The sequence below is a fragment of the Sardina pilchardus genome, chromosome 15 (assembly GCF_963854185.1).
Source record: "Sardina pilchardus chromosome 15, fSarPil1.1, whole genome shotgun sequence".
In the NCBI taxonomy this organism is placed as follows: Eukaryota; Metazoa; Chordata; class Actinopteri; order Clupeiformes; family Clupeidae; genus Sardina; species Sardina pilchardus.
In genome coordinates, this window is record NC_085008.1 from 26043670 (window position 1) to 26066450 (window position 22781).

Consider the following 22781-nt stretch of genomic DNA (forward strand, 5'->3'; position numbering starts at 1 on the left):
AACCACCGTTTAAAAAAAAAAAAAAAACTAAAACCCACACATCATCAGGTTTAGTTTGGGTTGATAAACTAGTAGCCTAGTTACTAAATGACCCACATTGTAGTCATAATAAGCTTAATGAAATACACACATGTTACCCATAATAATAACGTATGTATTATTAAAACGAAGAACAATAAGTTAGCCTATATGAATGGTCAATCAGAAATCTGGGTAATCTGTCATGTTTCACGTCAAACATATTTGTATCATTCCAGGATAAAGCGATAGAGGGAGACATACAAACATAATTCCGTGGCGCAACCGGGCGCAACCCTATCCAATTCCGTTTTTTTTGTGACTTTGGGAAGAAGGGTTTATGTTGATATTAGTTGATCAGCATAACAAATAGATAAAGCTGTCTCTAAAATAATTCGAGCGAAAATAGGCTCTCTTTTACGCACAAACACAGCCACGGTAGCTGCGGAGTAGAACTTGCAAACCGTACCAAAATAAAAAAAAAGTAGCAAAGTCTCGCGAGATCCTAAGCGGAAGATGGCAGGTGGGTCTTCCTACTACTTCCTACCTACGCGCTACTTAACTCAGCTGCCGTTGGACCTGTGTGTTGAAGCAGGGCAGTGCCGCTTCTGAAACACGGAAAGGAAAAACTGTTCATATATCTGGAAGTACTCAGCTTTACTTGTGTTGCCGCATGTTTCTGTTGAAGAACTTGAAGTTTTCATGTTGTGCGACTCACTGTTGTTGTTGTGTAATCCTCCACTGGCATTTTTGCCAGCGACAAATTACTATTTCCAACGGGTCGTCAAAAGCTGCATCCTGATCTGTGCATCCGTCTATTTAGAAGATGACAGGAGAAAAGATCCGATCCCTTCGTAAGGATCACAAACCGAGCAAAGATGAGGATTTACTGGAACCGGACGAGGACGCTGCAACTGGGACATTCACATCATCAACTAGGACTACTAGTGGTAAAGGGAAAGCTAACAAGATATTCAGCAATCACAAGATAACCAAGTCTGCAGCGACACAACAGCAACATAATCAGCAACAAACGCAAGTCAATGCAAACACTAATACAATTGCAACCTCAGACACCATCGATGATACAAATAAAAATCCCATCATTCAACCAGAGCAAGACTTTCCAGTTCACGAATGTGTGGTCAAAGGAGATGTACGGCGATTATCGTCACTCATTCGAACTCAGAATATTGCTCAGAAGGATGTGCATGGTAAGTTCCAGCTGCATGTAGTAACATTATAGCTGCCACTTGAAGTTAGCGATATCAGAGCTGCTTGAATGTTTACAGTTCAGAGGTAGGCTAGCTGTTAGCTGTTTAGGTTGCTTTGTACCTTTTGTAGGCTATTTGTCTGTGACACATATCAGCACACATTGCTTTAACGGGCTAAACCTAACCAACCGCTGTGAACCATTACTTAGTGCTACATTTATTGATATCCAGTTGCCCTCCTCTCTGTGAACCGATGCTAACGTTACGCTAGCACTGTTCCTCTACTTACAGTAGTACCCGTAGGCCATGCAGGGCGCCCGTGGCCACCCGAACAACGAACAAGAGTAACAACAAAAGCTCGTATTACATCTTTAGAACTGAACAGTCACAGAGATCCTACTGATTTGTAAGAGACATGAGAACGGAGTCATCTAAGCCTAGCTTGTGATCTTTCCCAGGGCACTTCAGGTTATCAATGCAGCCCATTGGCACCTCCCTATGTGTATGCTAAAAAGTCATCCAGAGAAATGACACCGCTACAATAATTCAATGCAATAATACAGGATTGGCTGGGGGATTTATATGACGAGTGCATGACCAAAACACAACTATATACTGTGTGTTTTACCCCCTTATAACGTAAAACCTCTTAGTGGCATATTTGACAGTTTAGAGAGCAGGTGCAGTGAGCCAATAGATGTCATACCAGTAGTTTAATCAATATCCCATTCCTGTTAGCAGTAATGAGGAATACTTGAGAAAAGCAAGATAAAGGCAATAACATAATTTCGTGTGAATGGCAAGCCCATTTGGGATTAAGAGTCTCCCCCAAACCCTGGGCAGGAACAGTGCTCCCATTGTCATCTTAGAGAGACAGTGTCCAGTGCTTGCCCTGGATCCAGTCAGCCTTAACACTGTCTCATTAGTTTGGTCATCAGTATTTCTATTATGATGAGACATTGGACTCTGTTTTTTTGCACACGTTAGGAGGTCTTTCAAAGACTGTTCTGTTTTTTGGTCTGCTCTACTACACAGAGCATAACTAATGAAAGGCAAGACTCATTCAGCGTTGTGAATGTGTCAGCTCAAGATTCTGCCTAATAGAAGCTAATTATTAGGCTACCCTGTTTACAGCTCAACTAGCTAGAGGGCATCTTTTTGGGTCATATTCTGTTGCTTTGCAGGCCATGGTGCTCGACAGAATGAATGTTGATAATAAAATGGCTCTAAAAGTACATATAGTAGGTTTTTTTTTTTTAATTTTACTCTTAAGATTTAATTTGGAATAAGTCATGTCACACAACTAATCTCACACAGCTAATGTAACTATGATTGGACCGGTAAGAAGAACACGTTGATGTTGACCATTGCATCAAAAAACAAGGCTAAGTATTAGTGTGGCTTTTAATAATGTTCAAAGCTTAATGGTCATTCTCTCTCTTTTTTCTCCCTTTCTCCAGGGAACACACCACTGCATCTTGCAGTCATGACGGGCCACAAAGGTGAGTGTGTATCAAGGTTTGAGCACTCAGAGTGGGAGTTGTGTTGTAGTGCTGAATAGACGTTTGCTGATGTGTGAGGGAAGAACAGATGCTATTTCAGTATCCAGTGAGGGGATGGATCGATGACTAACAACCCTAAGCTGAATCACTTCCTTGTGCGTGTAGTGCACTAGTTTCCTTATCAGTAACATGCCACTTACTAGTACACTTTGACATCCAACAATATGGAAAAGTTTGGAGTGTTATGCATACAGGCAAAAGCCTTTTGATACTCCGCTCTGCCGTTTTTAATATACTTCTGCAATGATGACTGTTGTTATTTTGCTCTACATAGCGTATTCTAGAACACATTGTGTTCTGTGTTCTGTGCTGTTCTGGGTTCCGTGCGTGCAGTTCACACACAAAATTCCTCCAGTGTCAAATATCCATGAGACCGTGTCTGGAGAGTTGCGTGTGTCAGGCGGATGAAGCGCATCACTCATAGATATTTGCCAGGAAATGTCACAGAAGGGCAGAGCTGGCAGGGTGTTAGACTGTCAAACAGTAGGAGAGAAGACCATTACCATTTCAGCATCTCATGGTATGACACACACACACAGACACACACACAGACACACACACAGACACACACAGACACACACAGACACACACAGACACACACAGACACACACAGACACACACAGACACACACAGACACACACAGACACACACAGACATGGAGAACACCTCACATGGATGCAGAGGAACGATAGGCAGAGGAGATGAAACTGAACTGTGGTGTGTGCTACGTCATCACTTCCATTTATAATCAACATCTTCCCACTGAAGAGCAAAGTGGTTGTTGTCATTAATTAATTTAAATGGTCATTTAATAAATGCAAATGCTTCATCATCAATTGATCAGTTTAACAGGGGCGTCAGTGTTCTTTTAAAGCTCTTTTTTGATGAACCAGATGGTTTGCTACTCTCTAGCTCAGTTGATATAATAAAAGAGCAAATGGTAGCCTATAGCCAGAAGTGGGAAGGTATTGCATAATGGCCAGTTTCATCTTTTATTATGATCATTGTTTCATTCAGCTCATGATGTATTTTGTAATGAGAACACAGAGACAATACAATCTGGTTTGATTTGTCTTGTCAGGGCCATCACTGGTTCGGTTCAGTGCAGTCAGTGGGCTTCATGTGTAGACACTAGAGCAGGTTTCACTTGAGCAGTCCTCTAAGCGAGCGCACCTCACAAGCCAATACATTCAGACAAGTACTCCATCTGCACCCTGGCCACGTCAGCCTGGGAGCGCTCCATACACTGAATACCCCTGTCTGCTGTCAGTCACCGCCGCGCGGCGGGCCCTGTGGTCAAAGCTCTGCTCCAGTTACTCTGCTCGGTACAAAAGGCCCCTGGCTGCTCCTCTAGCTCAGTCTTGCACTAAGAACTCTGTTCCGATAGCACTGTTCTACACAAAGAGCATTGGCCGCCCAGTTGTATACTGTGTTCAGACCTCTGTTCCGATAGGTCTGTCCTGTGCAAAGGACCTTTTTAATAGTCAGTCCTGTTCTAAGTGCCCTCTGCCAGTCACTCCATTTAGTGTTAACCCTTCAGCAGGTACTGTCAGTATAACTGGAATGTTGTAGAAAGAAGGTTCTAAACAAGAATAGCTGGATGGATTGCCTTCTTTTATTAGAATGTTCCAGTCACAGCTGAGAGCTGTGTTCCAGTAGCTCTCTGCTGAGCTAAGAGGGCTGACCTCACCTCCACTGGCTACTGGCTACTCCAGCGGCTCTGCCCACAGGCTCTCGGCTCCAGGCCCATCCTGCGGGGCAGCCAGCCTCCTCCCTTCCTCTCGCCCGCTGAAGTGGCGGCTTGTTGGGCTGGGACCGAGCAAATGGGAGATTTGCTAAAGCATGTGTCTGTGCCGCCATTACATAAAGCGTTTCTACTAAATACTGTCCGCATTACGCAATGAAGGCGGCAGGAAAATATAGGCCAGATCAGGGGTGAGTGCTCCTGCTTGGTGGCTTACGTCACTGCGCAGGGTGTGGGGGTGGGGGTGGGGGTGGGCATGTGTGTTGCGCTTATGCCGCCAAGGCCCCAAATGATGCTCCGATGCTCTTGCTCGCTGCACTTTCCACTGCTCGCCAACATCATCCGGCAGCGGAAGCATGTGGCGCGGGCCGGGCTAGTGGCAGGGCCGTCATCGATTCTTAGGATGGCAGTTGACGGCGTGGAGTTAGATGGCTTGTCCACTCTGTTCCCAGTGTTCACCTGTTCATTCAGAGCTATTGTCCAGAATTGACATCACAAATTATTTGCAAGGAACTATAAAGTATAGTGTAGTAGTCCGAACCCATGCTTTTTGCTTTCAAACTAGTGGTTGATATTTGTTCAGGTCCCAAGCCTACGATTTAAAGGATGCTGCTTGTTTACAAAGACAAAAATCATCAAAGCCAGTTTGGCTTCAGATCTTTATCAGAAATATATGTGAATGCACACCTCATTTTGCCCTGGAAGATTTTTAGCAGTCAAGTTTTCTGTCAGATCTTTTTATGTCATGCTTTCATGTATTCAGTTCAAAAGAACTTTTAGTTCAACTCTGCAGTTCTTTCCTACCAAAAAAGTAGCAGTTCATTGGTTTAAAAACAGTAGTTATTTGCCGTTCCCTGCGACTTGCACATTTGAATGTGGTTTTGGTTACTTTACATGGTGCTGTGAATCTGGTTTGGCCTCTTAGATCAAAAACATCTTGTACCTATTTTGAACGTTTGCGAGTTGCTGCTGTTCAGTTCATGAAGCACAATTCCTCGTTTTACTTAAGTCTGGTCTAAACATAGCTGGATTTGCTCCTGAATTTGACTACCCAGCCGGGAGGCCTTTTTACAGGGATGCTAACTGCCCCACTTTTGAACACACCCAGCCAAGCTGGTGTAAGCGCCGTCACTTATGTTTTAATAGACGCACTGTGCAGGAGGTCCTCCCAAGAGAAGCCAAGTTTCCAGCCCAAAATTAGAGCTTGTTCCTGCATTGGGACGGTGTCAGATTGATGTTAAAATTAGCTTCTGGGACCTCCTTTTGTGCCTGTTGGGGAAGCTTAAAAGGAAAATTAGTAATGCAGTGTCCAAGGGGGATGTAACTGTTAAACCATAATTCATCATTTTGTTCTTTTATTGATATACACTGTTTTTTCCCCTTTTAAACCTTCAAAGAGATCCATTAGTCTTGATAGGAACCTATGATAATCTCATCTCAATCTGTATTGGTTGTGCCGTTATGAACAGTTGGCTCAGAACAGGAAGTAATAGCACACTGGGTATAATCCTTTTGTTCTCATATATTGAGAGATTCATAGTGTACAACCTTCATAGAAAGCTCTTCACAGATCAAGGGCCATGCTAGCATACACTGTAGGTCATTGAAGGACAGTGCAGATGTTCTCATAATAGCCTAATCTATACAACTGGTGATCTGTATACAGTCTGAAGACACTCATTACGAGAATATGAAGATGATGTTCTCCTGCACCTATATCCATCTTTTTAGTCAACTAAATGTCAGAGCATTGCTCTCTCTCTCTGTGCTGCATTTACTTTTCATTCCACATATGTCTCCAATCTCCATGCTTGAGTTGGCACCATTTGTTTATGCTTAGTGTGCCTGAAGCCATACCTGATTTGGGGATACTCAGCGAGATGGGCTTGGTGGTAGAGGTATGGGCGGTAGTAGTGTAGTGGCTATTGAACTTGGTTAGCATATAGTATCCACAAAAGTAGTCTTTTGTGTCCTCCCTCCTCACACTTAGCACACTTTTTTTAAAGAATGTTCACTAAGTGTGAGCGATCGGTCACTCCTACAGTATGGTGTGGTTAAAGCGTCAAGTCATGATGACCATGCATGAAGTTTCATCAGGTAACATTCCTCAAGCTTTAACAGTGACTCTGCTTTTTGTAGTGGGCTGCTTTGTATAACCTTAAGTCTACTTTCTTAAAAAAAAAAAAAGCTATGTGCTAAGTGTGAGTAATCTCTGCCACACCTTTAAAGTGTGTGCAATCGGTCACTCCTACAGTATGGTGTGGTTAAAGCGTCAAGTCATGATGACCATGCATGAAATTTCATCAGGTAACATTCCTCTAGCTTTAACAGTGACTCTGCTTTTTGTAGTGGGCTGCGTTGTATAACCTTAAGTATACTTTCATTAAAAAAAAAAGCTTTGTGCTAAGTGTGAGTAATCTCTGTCACACCTTTAGGGTGGATAACAAGGGATGGTGCATACCATGCATACATTTAAAGAAATTGACTCGAGAGAGATTCTTGCCTCTTTGTTTTCCTTTATGCCCTTTTTGTCTGCGCACTTTTGATCCACACTAGTTCCATAGATATAGTTCAAGGGTGTGACTCTAAGTGAGAGTAATGTGTCGTACCTTTAGTGTGGTTAAGGCTTCAGTTCATGATGACACGGCAGGAAGTCCCATCAGATGCCAGTCCAGTGTTTCCCACAGAATTTAATTCTATTTGTGGTGGTAGTGTGTTTGTGCGCAAATCTTTAACAAATTTGCGCAACGTATACTTATGATGCTAACTGGATTTAATTGCGATTTAGCCAGTCGTCAACAACAGTCAACAACAACAATCCTTGCTGGATTTTTTTTAATGTATTCTTCAAATGTGCATGCATGTTTGTTGAGGAACAGAGAGGCTGCACAAAGGTGTGCATAGCATTACAATGAAAGGAGTGCATCTAGTTTAAGTAGTACAACATAAAATCATTGTGTGGTGGTCAGTGTTGATATTGTGGTGGGCCGCCACAAATAAGTCAATGTATGGGAAACACTGCAGTCCTCTATCTGTACCCGTAACTATCTGTCTGCTATTTATAGTAGGCTTTCAATGTATAGAATGTATAATGAAATGGGGACATGACAAATCTTTATGATTTGTGTTCTTGACATATGGGGTTTGTTTGTTTGTTTACTTTGTGTATTTGTTTGTGTGTTTTTGTGTAGAGTGTGCCCATCTGCTCCTGGCCCATAATGCACCTGTGAAGGTGAAGAACGCTCTGGGCTGGAGCCCTCTCGCTGAAGCCATCAGCTATGGAGATCGACAGATGAGTAAGTGCTCCCAAAACGCTCTCTTTTTCTCACACTCGTCCCCTCTGTCTCTCCCCTCTCTCTCTCTCTCTCTCTCTCTCTCTCGCTCTCTCTCTCTCTTTCACTTTATCTCTCCCCCTCCCCCTGTTTTCATCCCTCTCCATCTCACTCCCTCTCTCTCTCTCTCCATGGCTTGTCCCCTCGTTCGGGGGTCTCTGATCCCTCAAGGGCACAGGCTGGGCAGCATTCCTTTCCCCTCCTCTGCCTCTGCAGCAGTGGGCTGCCTTTGTGCGCTGGAGATGGACTGCACAGGCTCTTTGTACTGGCATGAAAGGGAATTCATTAGAAAATATCTCGTATGGTCCTTATACACGTCTTTTTGTTTTTTTTTTCTTCTCCTTTTTCTTCAGCGGTGCTCTTTTTTTCTGTAACGTCTGGCGAATAATTACCTCAGTCGAACATTTTGATCTTCTCAGCTGCCATACCATTAGAGTCGACAGAGAAGCATGAAAGAAGTGTTTCATGTCTCTCAGTGTGAACGGATTTTAAACCAACATGCAAGATATATCTCTCCTTCACCTGAAACTCATGACATTTATTTTATACAATACATATATTTTAAAAAGTTTAGTCTTCCTTTGGCATCATTTTCCAGTTTTTTGGGCTCATCCTCACAGCCAAAGTTTCGTCCCTTTGAGGGGTTTTGCGAGTAAAGGAGATTTCTTCTTCTGGCAAGAATGGATGACCTGGTGGTGACCTACGGGGATTGGGTGGAAGTGAAAATCTCAACAGCTTCCCTTTGCAGTTCCTGTTTTTTTAAGGATGGGCAAAATAGACTTGACATTATATCATTATATCTCATGGTATTCTTCTGCAATGATGACTTGTATGAAAATGGTACCCTTCACCACTATCCTCTTGGCCACAAGTCACACCAAATTACAGTTGTTATGGGCACGCAAACACAAATACAAACATTGAAAAGTAAAGCTTCATTTTGACCACCATCAACAATGACCTCTTCTGCCTGGCCTACAGTCCTCAACCTCTTTTGGTGCTAAATGTGGCCATTTTGTGGCAGATATTTTGTAAACAATCCAGCAAGCAACTATATGTTTAATATTGTGGGATGACAAACTCTTATGAGGAATTCTACCAGTGCATCACAAACGATGCTGTTTTCTTATCCTCCGTTGCTGGTTCAATTAGTAACTTGTTAGGACATAGAAAGTGGATAGTTTGTTAATGAACTTGTTTCATCTCAGAATGAAGCAGACATGCTGTCAGACGTCTGCCCCCTCCCTCTCTGCCTCTCTCTCTCTTCTCTCTCTCTCTCTCTCTCTTCTCTCTCTCTCTCTCTCTCTCCCCATCTATCCCCCTCTCCTTCCTCTGGACCCCACGCCTCATCTGTAACTCTGGAGGCGCCTCCTCTCTGGTGCTGGCTCTCCTCTGATGTTCTCTAACTGCCTTTGATGTTTGTCTCAGCGTACACACACACACACGCGCGCACACACACACACACACACACACACACACACACACACACACACACACAGGGAGCCAGATGTTTGGCTGGGTTTCACCTCTCTCCCCCTCAGTCATACAGCTGTAGCATAAATGCTCTCGGTGAGAGAAAGAGAGAGAGTGTGTGTGTGTGTGTGTGTGTGTGTGTGTGTGTGTGTGTGTGTGTGTGTGTGTGTGTGTGAGAGCCTGTTTGTGTTCCCACTGCAGCTGGCATTGCCAGGGCAGTGAGCATGGAGTAGGGCAGGGCAGGGCAGTGTCCAGGTCAGGTCTTGCCTCCGGCGCTTTGGAGGGAAAGAGAGCGAGCGTGAGAGCGTGTGTACATATGTGTGATGTAAGTTCTTTTGAAGGTGACCAGGGTCAGGTGAGGTCTTCTGTTGATCTCTGTGGGATGTCCAGCCCTGCCCTGCCCTGCCCTGCCCTGCCCTGCCCTGCCCTGCCCAACCCTACAGTGGCCAGTCAGAGAGAGCTCTATAGAGATGAATCAGCATGATGGCCGATGGTGACCCTGTTGTCTCTCAGCGTGACTTATCAGACTTATCCTTACTCCTCCTGAACTAGTAATTGCTCCAAGTGAGTCAAGTGCCGTGCTGTATGTGCTGCTCGGTGGAAGTAAAGCGCTGAGGTGATATGAGAGTCCGGCACAACTGCTGCCTGGGATCCTCTGAAATGACCCAGTCAGTCTCTCGCTCGGAGCTCTCCGTTTCGCCACAGTCAGGTGTTTCAGCCGCCTCGTGACTTTCATTTCAGGCATGGGCGCGCCACAGCTGTGTTTTGGCCTCGGATCTGGCCAGGTGTGTGTGTGTGTGTGTGTGTGTTTGCCAGCAGCCATGACGTAAATGATTCATTAATATGTCTTGTCTCCGGTAGTAGATAATGAATATGCTATAGGTTTACATTTTGTCATTTAGCTGATGCCTTTATCCAAAACGACTTACAAAAAGGGAAACCATCAACGTATAGTGCATCATGGACATGTTAGTGCTGCCATAAGTGCTTATCATATATCAAGGACATGTAAGCGCAGCGATGATAGAATCAAGTGCATAGAATCAAGTGTCAGTTGACTCAGTTCTAGAAGGGGAATGCTGAAGTGGTGTGCTAGATTTATAGATTTATGGTGGTAGTGCTAGGAGAGGAGATGCTTTTAGGTGTGTGTGTGTGTGTGTGTGTGTATCACTATTCGAAATTTCGTTTAAGGCTGTTTACACACTTTTGCAGGTCCTGCTAATCAATGGTTTGAAGTCTGGCTTTCAGTGCTCTGTTACATCTATCAAAATTGTACTGAAAGAGTAGTGGCCCCACAATTGGATGATGTGTGTTGGTCGGCTATCCGTAAGGAAGACAATTCATAGTCTGGCTTGAGCTCATGACTTGACTGGTGGCTTGTCTATTTGGCTTTATACGTGACAGACATCCACAGCTGTTAGCAGTGAACATGAAAATGAATTGGTGTTGACATGTTGTCTTCTATCTGGTGTGTTGAAGGCATGCGTCTTTGTTTATTGTTGTTATGAGGAGCCTTGAATTGGTAGACTTACCAGACGTTGCTGCAATGTTTACTTGGTTGGTGCAGGTTGTCCTGGTGACAGACGGTGCTCTTAAAGCTGTGGCACATCAGCAACGCGTTTGCCACACAGCTGTGTGTGCCCATGTGCCCCACACCCTGGCCTGGCACCCAGATGGTGAGACAGTGACACACACACACACACACACACAAGCACACACACAACCTGCACCAACCAAGTAAACATTGCAGCAACGTCTGGTAAGTCTACCAATTAAAGGCTCCTCATAACAACAATAAACAAAAACGCATGCCTTCAACACACCAGATAGAAGACGACATGTCAACACCAATTCATTTTCATTTTCACTGCTAACACACAAACTTCGAACCAAGCTGAAGGATTTCCGAGGTGTTCTCCATTGGCAGTCTGTAGCCTCAGACCTGAGCAGGCAACGCAGAAGGCCAGTGGTCAGAGAGAAGGCTGGGGGTCACCCCAGGAGTGAGTCCAGCCAAGACGAGCGGCTTTGTGTGAGCTTGGGGGACAGTGCCATGCCGTCACAGCCCGCTGTCCCACAAGCCCCAGGGGTGGGCGGAGTTTTGTCTGTGTGTGTGTGTGTGTGTGTCTGTGTGTGTGTCTGTGTGTGTGTCTGTGTGTGTGTCTGTGTGTGTGTCTGTGTGTGTGTCTGTGTGTGTGTCTGTGTGTGTGTCTGTGTGTGTGTCTGTGTGTGTCTGTGTGTCTGTGTCGATTGGGTAAGTAGGACTGCTTTGGAAAAAGAGATAGTTGACTGAAAACAAGTCAAAGTGCTTGATGGCATGACGGCATATCTCACACAAGATGGTAACATTTCTTGTACTGTAGCTTTGTTTAGTGATAGCTAGGCTGTTGTGAATGTTTAAAGTACATCACACAACAAAGTTTATACCACTGCGTCATTTACTCCTATCCTATTTACTCTACTACTTATATTGCTTACCATTAGATATTACTTGATCAAATATTTCTCTCTTGGTAATCTTGAGAAATATTTCTCGTAATCTCTTGGTTAAAGTGCACGCCTACACAAAATTGTGATGTTGAAATGAAATGCAAACTGCAGGCCCTGAACATGTTTTTCACTCCAAACTTTCTACGTGTGAGTGTTAAGTTGGGCAGGTGTTCATCTCTCTCATATTGTCTTGATTTCTCTTCTCCACTGTGATGCTAGTTAAATGGTGGACCTGGTAAATAGCAGAGCCCATCTGGCACCTGTAAGAGTGACCGCTGTGCCAATACCTATCGTGTGTGTGTCGGTGTGTGTGTGTGTGTCGGTGTGTGTGTGTGTGTCGGTGTGTGTGTGGGTGTCGGTGTGTGTCGGTGTGCGATGTCTCCAGTGATCTAACATGAGGTCATTGACTTCCTTGTGTGACGTGATGTTATCTACCTCTTTCCTACTGCGTCGCTCTGGTTTATCAGTGTGGAGTAGTAAGACTCGTTTGTCTGTGTGTTTATGGTTCCGGCATGCGTTTCCTGCTGTACATGAGTTCAACTTACAGAATGCCGGAAGCATAATGGCTTTGAAATGGCACTGTTTTTATCAGTTGAGCAACACTAGTGTTCTGGATTGGGATACTCCTCCCTCTTGTGTGCTCAGGCATTCAATGGTTGTTTGTCTCCGGTGATTCTAAAGTCATTCAACAGTATTCAGATAAGTGCTTTGACAAGCACCAGCGCCATGTATTCTTACCTACAAAATAGTTGTGATGGATATTAAATCTCTTGGTGCTTTCGTCGTTGTTTTTGTTCTCACCAACAGGCCTCAGGATATGTAGACAGTGTCAGTAGTGATGAATAATTACTGTAAGGTCTCATGCGTGTTCCAAGTTTGGCTGTGCTCCAGCTATCATGTCTCCCTGAGGTTCAGGCTCATCTCCAGCACTTTGAGAGCGTGCCAGCCATCCATGACACGAGTGCTTGCTTGTGGGCAGACACGCGTGCCGAGATGTGAAGCTCACTGACATTATCTATGGCTTTGTCAACTCCTAAACCCTCAAGCCAATGTGAGGGACGGAGCAACTGTCCTGAGAAGAATAACCTGCTTGTTTTTAAAGCCTGACCAATAAATCGGTGTGCCGATATTGTCAAGCAATGTTATCTATTTGCCGATCTATCGTTATTTGCATTTATAATGGCCAATGATTATGCAATTTTCCTTTCCGATCATAAAGTGGAGGCAGTGTGGCGGCTGTTTCCTGTTCACATGTGCACCTAATAAAATTCAACACACAATGGTGCCGTTCTGCAGATGCCATACAGGCAATGTGTTCAAGCCGCAAATCATTTGGAAGTATAGACATTATCTTATATTTTGCGATTTTTTTTTCCAAGTACACAAAGTATCTCGCTGTGAACGGTGTGTAAAAAGCCATTTTAACACAAAGTAAATACCTTGAAAGTTATTGTGGCATTGGTTTTTATCACAGATAAGAACAAAGACCTGACTCTATTAGTGTAATAATTATTTTATTGTGTAACAGCCTTTCATTAGGCCTGATAGTTACAGTAGGCCTATTTAAACATAATGTCCCAGCTTGATCATAACTTTACAGTATATACTAAATATAAGTATATTTTTTCCCCTTTTTTTGCCTTTATTAGTATAGGACAGTGAAGAGGTAGACAGGAAACAAGTGGGAGAGAGAGATGGGGTGGGATTGAGATATGACCGCAGGCCGGATTTGAACCTGGGTCCGTGTGGGCACTCGGAAATGATCGAAATCAGTATCGGCCTTTAAAATCAGGTTGCTGTTAATGGGAAAGGGATTTTTTATTTTCATATTCCAATACAGAAGTGTCAGTATAGCCGACACAACAATGTCTTTGAAAAGTATATGTGTGTGTGTGTGTGTGTCATATCATCACCACCGTCATCATCATCATCATAATCATCATCATCATTGTCATTGGCAGCAGAAGTAGCAGAAGCAGTAATCTTGTGTAGTATTACTGAGCATGGACACTGCACTGGGACTGACATTAGCGAAGCAGGTAAAGTAGGGAGCCACAGCACAGGCCAAGTATTGTTTTTGATCCGCTCCAACTGACATACACATGCACATGAACTGCTATGCATAGATGTACCCACTCCATAATCCTTTCATGTCCTCTGTGTACAGTATGTGTATATCACATTGCATATCACTTTATGCTCATACAGCCCCATCTGATTATCTGCTCAACAGAGCCATAAACTCTAAGATAGATGTAAGTAATGCTGGGCCACAGTGCTTTGCAGCTTTCTGTTTGCGGCTGATAAGGAGCTTTTACCATTAAACTATAAAAAAGAGCGCTTATAGAGCAATAAAAATGCATTTGCATGAAACATGACCGCTAAGTATGATAACTTATCGGGCAACTTAAACAACAGTCAGACAGAGACTGTAATCAGTAGGAAGCCAGTTATAATGGCACTAAATGCACAACATTGGTTTACATGTGTGACTGAAGGAAATATCAGTTCTCTTTAATATTTCATAAAGCATCCATTTTGAATGCTCTCTCTGAATGATTTTGTGGTGGTAACTGACTACCCCTCAATGGAACTTTGGCTCATAACAGGGACATACTTCAATCAGTACCTCAAATAAAATGTTCATCCTAAAAACTTGTGCATCAATTATTAGAACATTCAGTGGAAACTGAAAGTGAATTTTGTCTTCTGATTGAAATTCTGTTTTGGTCCAAGACCTGATCTTAGGAACTGATGTTTAAGATGAATGATATTCACAGCATTTCTTCTTTTGGGTTGTTTTTGGAGCAGCCATCTCTGCTTGCTTGAAAAAACAAATCTTATCCATAATGGATGTTTTGAGCATTACACGTTTGAGGTCACTGCTTTAAAATGCTGTATTATTTCTTTGAGTGTAAGGATGTCTAGGCGTACATTATTTTTTTAGTGACCTGATTTAAATCCTCACTGTATCACGCTTACCCCATTCTGTATGGCATTGTATTATTTACTTGCCACCATATTGAAAACTAGAGGCATTCTTCTCTATCAGCTGTTAGTGGCAGTTGTTTTTTGCAAGGGATTTTTTTTCTTAATATTTTTAATTTCACAGTATAGAGCCATCATCAATATGGCCGACACAAATAATGTCATGTGATTGAAAAGTATTGGTGTCTGTTTTGTCTGTCTGATTTGTCTTGCGCATCCCAGACTGTGTCCGTTGTCCATTCTGTATCCGTCTGTATCCTCCATCAGTGCGTCCCATCAAGCGGCTGCAGTTTAATCTCTCTCTCTCTCTCTCTCTCTCTCTCTCTCTCTCTCTCTCTCTCTCTCTCTCTCTCTCTCTCTCTCTCTCTCTCTCTCCCTCTGTTTTTCCTGCAGTCACGGCACTTTTGAGGAAGCTGAAGCAGCAGTCCCGGGAGAGCGTGGAGGACAAGAGGCCAAAGCTGCTGAAGGCTCTCAAAGAGGTGAGCGCTCAGTCAGTGGAATCACACCTGTCCTGCAGGCGGCATGAGTGAGTGTTTGCTGAAGGCTGGAAGGTTCAGATGTTTTGGAAAAATGAAGACATGAAAAATGAAGAAGAAATGAATGTTTTTGGGAGCGTTAAAGATCGGCCGCCCTCCCAAAGGATTAAAACACTGTTTTTGTGGCCCTTTTGTGACCACCTGACCTTGACTGCGGGTACTTTTGGGTGCACACAGCTCAACAACCGATCTCCTCAACACTTGGAAAAAGGCATAACTAAACTCAGTCAGCACACTAATTTGAACGGTAGTCCTCTCTGTTATACACTGTGTATCTAGCTGAGGTTGGACACAGATGCACATTTATACTTATTATATACAGATGCACATTTATATTTAGCAGACGCTTTTATCCAAGCTGACTTCCATATGTCTATTATATTACAAGGGGCATTTTCCCAGAGCAACTCTGAGTTACATGCCTTGCTCAAGGGCACAACGGTGGAAGCTGGGAAATGAACCGAAAACTTTTTATGCTAGCTCCAGATCCTTATTCGCTACGCTACCACCTCCCATATGGCGATGTACAGTACAGTCACTTTAGTGCTCACAGGATTTTAGAAGCACATCAGATGTACGTACGTAGACATATTTGTTAGAAGAGCTTATACGCCAGGCTGAGCTGAGTGGCCTTGGCCTGCGGTTGCTTGACTGACAGACCCTTCACTATCATCCATCACCCCGGTGACTTCATTACCGGCTCTGATTACTCGCCCTGCAGGCCAGGGGCTTCCAGAGATGGCCTCACGACTGGCCTCGTCTCTGGAGGGTTGGCCGGCCCCTTCCTGTCGTGTCTGTATCTGTGTACGTCCGCCCCACCCTTTGCTACATTAGTGCTGACGTTTCCTTGCATGTCTAGTCCAGCAGGGTGCCTTCAGCTTATACTGTAACTGTATATAAAACAATGCAGTCAGGCAGGTTAGAAAGCTACCTAAAAACAACATAGTTTTCATTGGGTATACAACAGTACACCCTGTTTTAAGGCTTTCTTCTGCATGTGTTCTTATCGTCAGGAAGCAAATCATTTTCTTATTAATCCCTTTTTATCAAGCTCTGCTAGACATGTCTAATTGCTACACAGAGTTGGAAAAAATATCCTGAAACGGCACTCTCCATTTTTGCAACCTGAAAATGCTGACTTGATTCTTAAATGTTGGTTGGTCTGATTTCAGCCTCAACATCAGTCTGTATGACCAGCTGTAGGCTGTGTGTTTATAGCAGAGGAGATAGACCGGTTCTTCTGATATTCTGGCCATAACTGATGATCTGTTGTTCTGCTGTTTGTTTTTAACTTCCACTATCCTCAGTATTGTGCCAACTTATATTAGCCAGCTCAGTACACGGACCTGTAGAAGCTAAAAGAAAACAGGCCAAGATGTGTTATTGCCTTCCTGGTTTATGTCCATCGGGTCATTGATGTTATTACCCTTCTGTGTTTTTCAGCTTGGTGATTTTTATTTAGAACTTCATTGGGACTTTCAAAGCTGGGGTAAGTTGATTTTGCTATCTCATGTTTTGCATTTTTGAACTGGCAGTGTGGTGTGGCGACTTTTGTTTACGGCAGTGCATATAAGCTGACAGCACCAATATCCTCTCCAGCCCCACAGAACTGTAAGAGGAGAGGCAAAACGTCCCTGTAGCCTCTTCAGTAACTTCTACTGTATGACTACTGTCATTTCTGAGAGTGGCACAGTAAGCCTGGCCATCGGGGTGGCTCTCCCAAAGACATAATTGAGGGACGACAAGAGAGCCCATTAAATGTCCCTGGTCACTAAGTGAGAGAGTGCTTTTACTGTTCTATCGTCTCTCTCTCTTGTCAGTAATGTAATGACGGTAGTTGCTCGACTCTGCTTTCGGGAAACACACCCCTGGCGAGTATTTAAGGTGCTGAGGTAATTCTTATCCAATGCAGAGGGAGTGGCTGGCCACCACCCTCAGTTTATTGAGAAATGCTCCCCCTGGTGTTCAGAAGCTGCCTTTGGATTTATCTGCCATGAATTGAAAATAGCGGCGTGTGTGTGTGTGCAGCAGTGTGTGCAGAACAAGTCACTCATTACAAGGCACAGTTTACTGTGGCATTCATTTAATCTGCCCTGTGACTGTCTGCACTGTAAGCCAGGGTTTAAATGACAGTTAAAGAGTTCCACTTGTTACTTGGTCTTTATTGGTTATTTATGTGAGTTTGAGAACGTAAGAGTTCCTTGTAGAGGGACATTTTTGCGTGTACCTTGCTCTGAAACATTTGATGTTTGGCCTCAGCATGTGACAATAGCTAACTCTAGTTAGTTGGTAATTGCCCAGTTACAATCGGAAAACATTCGAGGCCACCTGGAAGCAACCTGAAGTAATATCATATTCTTTCAGATCATGGCCTAGCAGCTCAAGTCTAGCTGAGTGCCAGTCACATTTCAGCAGTGCTTAGTTCCACGCTAATGATGGCTAGCAAGCAGCGTCATGACTTAATTCTGTTTCATCATGAGCACTTAAGGCCATGTAAGGCACAGCTGTGAAATTCCACAGAAATCAGCATTTCCCCCCTTAAACTGTAGGATGGCTGGGTGATGGATGCGTTTCTAGCAGGGAAGTTGCTGTGGTGCTATTGGAGTCAAGAGAGCCTTTTAAATTACCTCTTCTGGCAGCCGGCCACAAAAAAATTTAAAAATGCATTAAAAATGTAATAGAAACGCAGCATATGCTTTTCCTAGTGGCAGCCCAGCACGTCTGGGGAGCCCTGCCGGTTCCTTGAAGTTACTCAGTATGTGTTTTCTGAAAGTTTATTGTGTATGTGTCTGTGTGTGTGTGTGTGTGTGTGTGTGTGTGTGTGTGTGTGTGTGTGTGTGTGTGTGTGTGTGTTCACAGTGCCTTTACTCTCACGAATACTCCCATCTGATACATGCAAGATCACCAAACAGGGCCTCAACATCAGGTGAGGTTTTACAATTCTGTTACATTGAGTGTGCTTAGTTGTGACTAAACAAGGACACACACAGACACACACACACAGACACACAGAAGCTCTGAACCATCTTAAAAAACAAAGCATCGCTCCACCCAACCCCCCCCCCCCCTCACACACACACACACACACACATATGGCCTTTCTCGAACAACCTCCATAATGTGTAGAGAACACGCCTTAGTCGTTGCACAATAGTCAGGCAGACGAGTGAAAAGCCTGCCGAGCGAGTAGCAGCCGTTGTCAAGGACGGTGAGCTTCACATGCCGCAGTCTTACCTTTCCCCCCCTATTGAGTTACACAGAGGCCCGTTCTCACCGCAGCCCTCGGCCACCGCTACTGCTGCTGCTGCGTCTGTCTCAAGTGCTCTGGGCTGTGTTTGGCCTCGCGTAAATCCTCCTCCTCCTCCTCCTCCTCCTCCTCCTCCTCCTCCTCCTCCTCCTCCTCCTCCTCCCAGAGAATCTTGCTGGGGCCAGAGTTTTATTGTCAACATTGGCAGCCTGAGCATGACTAATGACGAGGGCTGTTAACTAGAGTGTGAAATCACAGTCCTCAGAGGAGCGCCGAGAGAGAGAGAGCCGGAAACGTTCAAACGGCAGCTGTGTGCAGAGCCATTACCTGGACCACTTCATGGAACCACACAAGCAAATACACACACACACACACACACACACACACACACACACACACACACACACACACACACACTCAGAGCCACAGACACTCACACAGCTCTCACACACACACACACAGCTCTCTCACACACACACAGCACACAGAAGGCATACGCAATGCATTCCTATGCCAGTGCTACTTTGATTATCAATGGGATCAATAAGCCTAATTGTCCTCCCATCATTAGTTCATGTTGAAGAAGACCTCAGTATGTCAGTAATTACCAGCTGACTGACGGCTTGTGCTACTGCTCGAAATGAAGACATTTGTGGTGGATTATCGCTAGTTTAGTTTTATGAGCTTTGGCTGTGCTGGGTTTGATCTACTCACAGCCAAGCTTCAAAACTCTGGCATTTCAGCATTCAGACTGGAATGTTCTTCGGGGAGTTAATTACACTCTCAGTGGTGTCAGAGCATTAAACTGCACAACAGTCAAAAAAGAAAAGAAAAAAAACATTCAATGGAATTTTTTATGGCGGCTTTTAAGATTTCTGTACCCGAGTTCTCATCTAAGACCTTCTAATAGTGCTGTCCTTGGTAATGAGGCTCACATTGTTGGATTTAATGGGCCTCTCTGACGGAACTCAAGCTGAAAGAGTTGCCATTCATCTCTATGGCAACAGAATCCATTTTCAGATGAAGTTCTCTGCCCTGTCCAGTCAGTTATAGCCCTCCCCCCTTTCCCCTTTAACCTCCTCTGTCTTTGTTCTGTCTCTTGTCATCTGCCCAAACAATGCCAGGCTGGACACCACCCTCATCGACTTCACCGACATGAAATGCCAAAGGGGCGACCTCAGTTTTGTCTTCACTGGCGACGCCGTCCCGTCTGAGTCCTTTGTGGTGCTGGACAACGAGCAGAAGGTGTTCCAGCGCATCCACGACGAGGTCAGGACGCTTCCTCATTCATGGCCGTGCCTTTACGCTTGGTCAGGCAGGTCAAAACGCTGACACCCGCGGCGTGTGGATTTTGACCTTACAAAGATAAAGATCAAAATGCTTTATTGCCGGATCAGTAAACCACACAAGACTTTGTTGCGGTGCATGTTAAGGAGATGTTACGCAACACGTTCACACACACACACACACACACACACACACACACACACACACACACACACACACACACTCGCGCTGGACCCTCGGGGTGAGCACTGAGCACCGCTCCTCTAATGCCCCCTAAAGCCACACCCTCCGCCTGGCCCACACTCTAGCCATGTAGCCACCCCCTACACACGCACACATATGCTCACACACACACACACACACACACACACACACACACACACACACACACACACACTTCACAACACAAAAGAATGCACCCATAGCCTTAAAACATGTCCACACTTGTAGCACAGGTGTTCGATTATGTATAGCCATCAGCATTATAGGCCTAGCTCCATCAGATCTCCGGCTCAGAGTTTTTACAGCCATGAGGCCCATATTATACTGTGCGTCCGCAAGCATGTGAGGATCCACTAGAGTTGGACTGAGTCATGTGATCTGACCTCAGTGTCACTGTTGTCCTTGTGCATGTCCGCAAGTGAGTGTGTAATCAGGATATCAGAGAACAGATAGGAGACCGGGAAGAGCTGCTCTCTGATGCTGTATCTGTCTGTCTGCTGTATCTAGATGTCTGTTTGTCTGTCTAGTGTGTGTCTGTCTGCTGTATCTGTCTGCTGTATCTGTCTGGCTGTTGCATCTGTTTGTCTGCTGTATCTATCTGTCTGTTTGTCTGTCTGGTGTGCGTCTGTCTGTTGTATCTGTCTCTGTCTATCTGTCTGTCTGCTGTATCTATCTGTCAGTTTGTCTGTCTAGTGTGCGTCTGTGTTGTATTTGTCTATCTGTCTATGTCTGCTGTATCTATCTGTCTGTTTGTCTGTCTAGTGTGCGTCTGTCTGTTGTGTCTCTGTCTGTCTGTCTGCTGTATCTGTGTTGTATGTATCTGTCTGTCTGTCTGTCTGTCTGCTGTATCAGTCTGTTGTGTCTGTCTGTGCTCCCGTTGCTCCCTCTGAATGCCAATCCGTGTCATTTGCCCAGCAGGAGTCGGAGACGGAGACGGAGGAGGAGGTGGACATCCTGATGAGCAGTGACATTTACTCCGCCACGCTCTCCACCAAATCCATATCCTTCTCCCGCGCACAGAGCGGCTGGCTCTTCAAGGAAGACAAAACGGTCAGGACTCTCACGCTCACGCTGCCTCCCCGTCCTTATTCAACTCTCCAAGGGAGGGTGCTGGGCTATTTACGGTGCCCATTGTAAGGGGACTGGGGGATACCAAACCTGGTAGTTCGGCCTTAGTTCAGTCGAAATGGTGCCTAGTGCAGCCAGTGTGGTCGTGGACTGCGTTTTCATGTCGTAAAATCGTCCCTCTTGTCCCTTGGGAGTTGCATTATCCACTGTGTGTGTTTAAGAGGACATTGCTGTTTTTGAAGATGTCTACATGTACATGTATAGAGGTGTGTGTGTGTGTGACGGGTGTTGTTGTGATGGTGTCCTCAGGAGCGCGTGGGGAACTTCCTGGCCGACTACTACCTGGTGAACGGGCTGGTTCTGGAGTCGCGGAAGCGCCGGGAGCACCTGAGTGAGGAGGACATCCTGAGGAACAAGGCCATGATGGAGAGCCTCAGCAAAGGCTCGTCTCACCTCATCGAGCAGCACATCGAGCAGGTGAGAGCGCCAGACCGCACGTGAGGACCATGTCCTCTCTCAGGCCTCCGTGTTTTCTGCCAGTGCCCTTGAGCAGAACTTTGAGGAGAACTCGACAGCACCCCAACACTCTCGTCTTGCTCTCTCGTCTCCCTGTGTTGTCTGCCAGTTTCCTTCAACAGAACGTTGAGGAGAACTCGACGCGCCCCACACTTAACGCCTTGCTGTCTTGTCTCTGTGTTTTCTGCCAGTTCAGAGAGTTTTTTTTCCCCTCTTCAGCACCCACAGTGCACCATTCTCTCTCCTCTCTCGGAGGAGAACTCGGCGATTTTTCATCTTTTAAAATCATGCCCCCAGAGTGTAGCACTGTAGCTGCCTGGCTTTTTTTTGTGATTACCAGCAGAAAAAGAGCTTCCCTTTAAGTCTCAGTGCTCAGTGGCAGTTTAGTAGGTCGTTTTTTTGTTTCTTTCTCTCAAGCAGAACTTTCAGGTGAGCCCACAGTCAGCGCCCCAAGCTCAGGGTTGCCAGCTCTCATCTTTTGCTATTAATTAATAATTTATTTCCTTATTAATTTATCATTTTTGGTCATCTTTGTAACAAAAGCCTGGCAAATGTAAGTGTACATTCCAGAGTATACATTGGACATCTCCATAGGTTCAGAACAGTTCTTCAGAAAGGTTCCCTTCATAGCAAATTACTCAACATTGGATTGAACCCTAGATGGCCGCATCCATATCAGTGTTTTATCTGTGTCGCACTGAGTTGCAAATGTGAAGGGCAGACGGCTCAGTGTCCTGTTTGTCTTGTCACATTTTTCTCCTTGTTTTATCAGCACATCTAAAACAGAGTTGATTTCCTCCTCCTCCGGTTAGGCAGTAACTCTTAACCTGAATAGGAACATGGCACCACACAGCCGGTTGGTCCAGTTCCCTCTTATAAACTGGGTCTTCTTGCATGACTTTGTTTGCAGCGCCACAGTGAATAATGCACCATTGTTGTCCAGTCCGGGGTCAGAACAATTCCCCCACCGTGTGTGTGTGTGTGTGTGTGTGTGTGCGTGCGTGCGTGCGTGAGTGTATGTGTGTGTGTGTGTGTGTGTAAGAATCTGGCTCTGTGCCGGCCCCTAGTTGTGGCCCTGCCTCACCAC

At 44.9% G+C, this 22781-nt stretch overlaps 1 protein-coding gene across 1 annotated transcript in view; it reads left to right on the forward strand.

Moving 5' to 3' along the window:
- The first annotated feature begins 565 nt into the window (after window positions 1-565).
- Window positions 566-22781, forward strand: part of LOC134102245 (ankyrin repeat domain-containing protein 13C-like) — a 31301-nt gene continuing 9085 nt past the window's right edge. Inside the window, exons 1-9 of the mRNA XM_062556291.1 lie at window positions 566-1232; window positions 2693-2734; window positions 7730-7834; window positions 15212-15297; window positions 16798-16843; window positions 18214-18280; window positions 19726-19870; window positions 21029-21160; window positions 21488-21655. Coding sequence (XP_062412275.1) covers window positions 845-1232; window positions 2693-2734; window positions 7730-7834; window positions 15212-15297; window positions 16798-16843; window positions 18214-18280; window positions 19726-19870; window positions 21029-21160; window positions 21488-21655 — 1179 coding nt within the window. The 5' untranslated portion in view covers window positions 566-844. The remainder of the gene's footprint in view (window positions 1233-2692; window positions 2735-7729; window positions 7835-15211; window positions 15298-16797; window positions 16844-18213; window positions 18281-19725; window positions 19871-21028; window positions 21161-21487; window positions 21656-22781) is intronic.